Raw genomic sequence first — 6,665 nt, 5'->3', positions numbered from 1 at the left:
AGATACTTGCAGCTCTATTCATATGGAAATTAATAATTAGTTAGAACTATTATGTAGATGGGGAATGGGGTCCCCGCGGAGAATGGGGATGGGGAGCAATATTCCCCCACGGCAGGGAATGGGGCGGGGATGGGGAGCAAATCTGAGGGCGGGGATGGGGAGCAGGAAGGCATCCCCCGCCCCCGCCCTGCCCCATTGACATCCCTAGGTGATGCAGTTGCATGGTTTTGGAAATCCACTTTTGGGTACGGTTACCAACATTCCCTCTCTTCCCTCCATAACTTCTCCTCAAACCCTTCGGTTTCTTCCCACTCACTTTACTGCTTCCCTTCCCTCAAAAGACTGAAACTAACTAAATGAGGAAGAAGACCATTGCTAAAAGACCTCCTCGTGAAAAAGTGTACAAGCTTCCCTCAAAACCTTCCACTCGCTCCCAAGACCAGACCTTTACTCCATCTCCTTCTCTTCCTACCTCTCCTCCTCGCACTGCTCCCATGGCGCGAACCAAGACCACTCCAAGGTACCCTGCTCCTACCAAACCGACGCCACCACCAAAGACCACACCTTCCAAACCTGGCTCCTCAAAACCTGGTTCTGCAAAGCCTAGCTCTTCCAAAGGCAAACGTCCGGCGACTGAAGAACCCATTCCCGAACCAACTCAACCCAAATCCAGGTCGGTTCCAGTGCGCTCACAAAGAGGTAACCCTCATCGCCCTCTCAAATCTGTTAGAGAACCAGACATTGATCCTTTTGCTCACAAATCATACTACATGGCATCTCACTCAGACTTTAACCCCATCGTTTCAAATCTGCCATGAACCACGATTTTTATGAGGGAGTTATTTAGTATCGTACTCTCTGTCCATCTTTTCTGGCTGATTTACCTGATTTGAAAAAGAAAGGCTTTCCTTTTGTTGAAAATTTGGAGTTTTTAGACTGGAATCACCTTTTCAAAATCAAAAAACCTGTATATCCTCTGTTAGTCAAAGAATTTTATACAAACATGACTCACCATGAAGGAAGTGTGCACTCTTATGTTAAGGGCAGAGACATTATCTTGAATAATGAAACTATCAGTGATTCCTTAAAGTACACTGATGTTGGGCCGTGCGCTTATACATCTATGAAGTGGGATGAAGGTGTTGGTATCTCTTACCATGATGCTTTGGCTCACATTTGTGAACATGTTTCCTTAATTGATGGCATCACACCCACTCACAAAGTCCTAGGATATGAACGTGCTCAGTTGCACCGTATTGTCAACCACATCTTGGTTCCTCAAAGTGGTTCATATCAAAGGGTTTCTTACACTGACACACTTGTTTTGTATGCCCTAATCACTAAAACAGAAATCTCTTTTGCCTACTTGATGGCTAGATACATGTTTGATTCTGTTCGAAGTGTAAAAGATAAAGCACTACCTTATGGCATGTTTTTAACTTGCATATTTGAGTATTTTGGTGTTGACCTGACCAATGAGGACTATGAAAATAGACATTCATACCTAAAAGGGGGTGGTTCAGTGAAACAGAACAAAGGACCCACTAGATCTGAAAGAGTGGTTCTAGATGATGATGATGAAGAGTTCATTCCAGATGACTCTCCTCCTCCTTCCACCGAGGGAACTTCCATCTCCACTGGGAAGAAATCTGCTCTGTTGAATGTGGTCAAGGATGTCGCTCAAGAATTTGTTTCTCAATCAAACCACATGATTGCCATGAGCAAGGAACAAAGGAAGCTAGCTAGCAAGCATGAGAATTTTATGAGAAAATCAAGGGATAGGGTGGCTGTGCTCATGACCTTCATTGATAACCTTCACAATGATGAAGACATTGCCACTGATGTTGAAGAGGAAGCTGCTTCGGAGGGGAATAGTTCTGATGCCTAGAATTGTCTCATGAAAACTGCTGTTGCTGCTCTCTTTTTGTCTCATAAATTCTGTTTCTTTAGCTACTTTTGAACTGTGTTATTTTGGATGACTGTAATAACTCTAGATACTGCTGCACCTGTGATAGTTTATTTAGTACTTTGGACTATGCTCTAACTATTTTCTGCAGGATACGAGACTTTGTTTTTTGTTGATCTTGTTTATTATCCGCCCTTGATGACAAAAGGGGGAGTAATAGTAATAGGCAATAGGATAATATTTCCTTTGGGATCTTTGCTGTGGATTTTTGCTGTTGCAAATACTTGATGGGATTCTAGCTGTTGCTAACACTTGATTTCACATGCTGAATAATTTTTTGCTGCATTAATACTTGCTTTCACATGCTGAATCATTTTGCTGATAATACCAGCATGATATTGGGTTGATTATGTGTGATGTTACTTATTTGATATCCCTTAGCCAAGATAAGTGTATAGCTCTTCATTGTGCTTTCTTTAAGTGTAATGTAAACAGGAACAAAAAGTAAAGAGCATAAATTCAGGGGGAGCTACTGTTGAAAAAGAAAGGGGAGCAACACATTAGCAAGCAACATCATTCAAAGGGAGTTTCTAAACCTTACTCAAATTCATTTCCTTTTGAAGATTGCTTAAACCATGTTTGTCATCAAGGGGGAGATTGTTGAGTTAAGAAATTAACTAAATTAATTAGTGATAACAAACATTATTTTTGGGTAAAATAAATAATTAGTGTTGATTATTTATATCTACTTATAAACTAATTGTTTATTGTTGCAGGCCAAATGTAAATAGCCCAAATGGAATAAAAAGCAATCAGCAAGGATATTGGGCTGAAAGCAAAATTAAGAGCCCAAGGAAAAGCAAAGAAAGAAGCCAAAGAAATCAAATCGGGCCAAGCATACCAATACCCGATCCAAGCCCGATCTGGTTTCAGAAAAGCAAATCCCTCTCTTTTGCTTAATCAAAACGGTTTTGCACATAGCAAAGAGGCTGCTGATGAAGTCAATCTCCTTCATGTTTTACTGATTGTAATGTACTTTTCTAAGTTTATCTTTCTGTAATTTCTTAAGAGAAAAGGCATTGTGAGAAAGCTTAAGAAAAAGCCATGAGTGGAAAAAGGCTGAGAGATACACTTAAGAGAAAAGCCTAGAGTTATTTTCTGATTTCTTTAGGTTGATTAAGTGTCTTGTATCTTGTACTTGTAAGGTATCCCTTTCTTAGTTGGGTTAGCACTAAGAGGAATAGTTAGGTATTAGCATAGCCAATGTCAAGTTAGGTTAGAACTTGAGTGTGAAAGGATTGGGTTAATCCTGTGAAATTGGTGTATGTAATACTGTTAACTATAGTGAAATTCTTCCATAGTTGTGGAGGAGACTAGATGTAGGTTGCATAGCACAAGGCAACCGAACCAGGATACATGCTGGTGTTAGCTTTTCTCTTCTCTGCTGAGTTCTGTTTTCTGATATTCATGAGACAAAAATAAATTGTCTCATAAATTTCCGCTGCTGAGTTCAAACAGAACCTGAATTGAAAGTTTGTTTAAAAAAGGTAATAACAACAACTTAAAAAGGAAGGCATAGATTCAACCCCCCTTCTCTAAACCTACCACAACCTTCATTTTAGATTAAAAATAATTGACAAAAATAAAAAATTAAAAAATTAGCTTTTCATTTAGTAAAAAAATTTGAACATAAAAAATATTACAAATATAATTTTTTTTATTTTAAAACCATTACATCATCCTATGTCCAAAACCAAAATATATATAACGATATATTTGCAATTATTTCTTGATAAATGTTTAGGGTCCAAAAACAGAAAGAATTCTAATGCATTTTAGAGAAAATAAAAAATGCAGCATTTCTTGAAATTTAAGGTCTAGATTTAACCATAAATTTTAAATCTTAAATTCTAATTCCTACACCTACATTATAAATTTTAAAATTTTGAACTCTAAGTCTTAAATTTTAAATTATAAATCTAAATTATTAATCTAAAATATAATAAATAAAAAGTTATGATTTATTTAATTAACAAAAAATATAACACTCCTTACTCAATAAAAAATAATGATAAGATCCAAAAAAAAGACCACGTTCTCATATTCATAATTTCCTAATAGTATAATAGCGAAAAAAAAGGTTAGAGTGTTAAGCCTATTATTTAAATTACTATAAATAAACGAACAACAAATTATGAAAATGTCCAGGCATAAAATTAATGTGTTTGGACGTGTAAATATTATCAAATTTTGTAATTAAAAAAGTTAAATAATTGTTGAATACTTGAATGAAATGAAATAAATAACTTAAATTCTGATTCTATTATTTTCGTATACCAAATATCATTACTATGAGTGAATAGAATTAGTTATAGTTAGTTGAGAATCTAGTGTCACATGCATGATGACTTGCTCCAGAATTTGGGTACCACACTGATTTTTGTCAGTGCTGTGGACTTAAAAAATAAGCACATGATTGATAAAATTGAGAAGGTGGTGGTGGAGGTGATGGTTGAATATTGAAATAAGAAAATTCAGATTGTTGTGATTGAGAATTGGTGCTATAAGTTTGGAAATTAGGGTCAAATATGTGAAAATAATAGATTTGCACTACATGACCTACTTGTCCACACAATTAGCATTGAGGCCGATTTTCTTGATTTAGTGAAGCGTCCTCCTCATCAATAGGTTGCCTAGTTTTGCTTTAGAATTTAAGCCACCATTTAAAATTCGATTTGGTAAATTTCCAGATTATAAGTGTTTAAAAATTTTTAGTTGTGCTTGCTTTTCACATCTTAGACCATATAATAAGATGAAATTTGCTTCTAAATATGACAAATGTTTATTTTTTGGTTATGATAATAGTTATAAAGGTTATAAGTGCATGACAAAGAAGGTAAGATTCATTATTCTCGACATGCTATCTTTGATGAAACTGACTTTTTATACAAATCAATGTTTTTCTCTAATCAGATTTTTCCAACTAACACCAGATATGCTGCACCTTCTACTACTACTAATGTTACAGAATTGGCAACTTTAACCTTACTATCTACATGCGTTGACCCTCAAGTAACTACAGAAACTCCTCCTCCCAATGATACTTCCCATAATAATATTGTCCCTATTTTAGATCTTGAGATTTGCTTACCATTTGATTTTCTTCACTCTTAACTTTTATAAATTCTTCATTTTTCTTTGCTTTTTTTACTGTAAGACTAATTTCATACACCTCACACGCAACATTAACATCTCTTCCACCAATACAAACACTACCTATGCTAACACCCACATTATGATGACTAGATCTAAAACTAAAAGTTTCCTATCTCAAGCTCTTCGAGCAATTGCTTCAGAATCTTCTGATTTGGTGCAGAATTTATCAAAAATAGCTAGGGAAACAAACTATTCAATGTCCTCATTGATAACAGGATAAGATTCTGAAATTCAACTTCTTAATAAGTGTAAAATATGGGATTTAGTTGAAATCCCACACAATAAGACTGTCATAGGCTTTAAGTAGGACTTTGCAATTAAAAGAGACCCTTTAGGCAACATTATTGGATAAAAAGCAAGGCTTGTACCTAAAGGCTTTTTACAGGTTGAAGAGGTTGACTATGGCCAAATCTATAGTCCAGTTGTGAGGCCTATAACTATACGAGTCATTTTAACTATTGCATTGTCTTCTGGATGGCCATTAAGGCAATTTGATTTCTACAATGCCGTTTTAAATGACGATTTAGAGGAAGAAGTATTTATGCTCCTGATTTCTACAATGCCGTTTTAAATGACGATTTAGAAGAAGAAGTATTTATGCTCCACCTCCTGTTTATCAAATAAAATTAAGAAAAGCAATCAATGGATTGAAATAAGTTCCAAAAGTTTGGTTCAATACATTGACTGCAACCCTGGTCAGATTTGGTTTCACTATAACAAAGTTTAAGATTTCTTTATTTGTCAATCATACTTTTCTTTCTACTACTTTCCTTTTGGTATATATCAATGATATAGTTGTTACTAAAAGTGACAACATAGAAATTGATACATTTATGCTAAAGATCTTTACAAACTTAGTTACTTTCTTGGTTTAGAATTTCTTATCTTACAGATAGTTCGATTTTAGTATTTTAGCAAAAATATGCTAAAGAATTGTTGAAAAAGGAAACAATGAACAATGCCAACCCCATGCTTACTCGTATGTATTTAGCTTAAAACTCATATGTAATGGATTCTTCAATAATATCTTGATGATAAACTCTATTAGTTTTGTTAGTTGTGGAATAACCTACAACAATGCTTTTATAAGCTTTTGAATCAAATATTTTTAAATTTTTTTTGTTGTTTAAAAAAAATATTTACATTTAAAGATATGAAAGTAATTCAAATTTGGTAGATTTTCTTTCCAAAATTCATAAGGAGTTTTTTTTAAAAGTCTTCTTATGATTGTTCTATTTAAGATGTAATATGTCTTGTTCACGGTTTCAGCCTAAAAAAACTTAGGAATTTCACTTTCACATATGTAAACCCCGTTAAATTAAAAAGAAATTAGCCAATAAAATTAATTTTTAATAAAGAAGATTAGAAATGTGAATATTATATTAAATTAGAATAGAGCTCATCGAAATGAGAATTTTGACACCAATTTCAAAGAAATCGGTCTGAAATTAGATCGAACGGGCCAAACCGGTTGAACCGGGCCCGTGGGCCCAACCGGCCAGCATTTAAATGAGCTAAAGCTCATGTTCTTCTTCAAAGATGC

The 6,665-nt window shown here is 34.7% G+C and overlaps 1 protein-coding gene across 1 annotated transcript; it reads left to right on the top strand.

Annotated features, from left to right (window-relative positions):
• On the top strand, nt 357–818 carry LOC107610634 (extensin-like). The gene has a single exon (XM_016312663.1). It carries the CDS (start codon nt 357–359, stop codon nt 816–818), a length of 462 nt encoding a protein of 153 aa, XP_016168149.1.

Source organism: Arachis ipaensis, chromosome B08 (genome assembly GCF_000816755.2).
Source record: "Arachis ipaensis cultivar K30076 chromosome B08, Araip1.1, whole genome shotgun sequence".
Lineage (NCBI taxonomy): Eukaryota > Viridiplantae > Streptophyta > Magnoliopsida > Fabales > Fabaceae > Arachis > Arachis ipaensis.
The sequence above is the reverse complement of the archived record's forward strand: the minus strand, read 5'-3'. Positions and strand labels throughout refer to the sequence as shown.

Excerpts from the sequence above, each read along its gene's own strand:
- LOC107610634 (XM_016312663.1), top strand. The coding sequence starts at position 357 with ATGAGGAAGAAGACCATTGCTAAAAGACCTCCTCGTGAAAAAGTGTAC.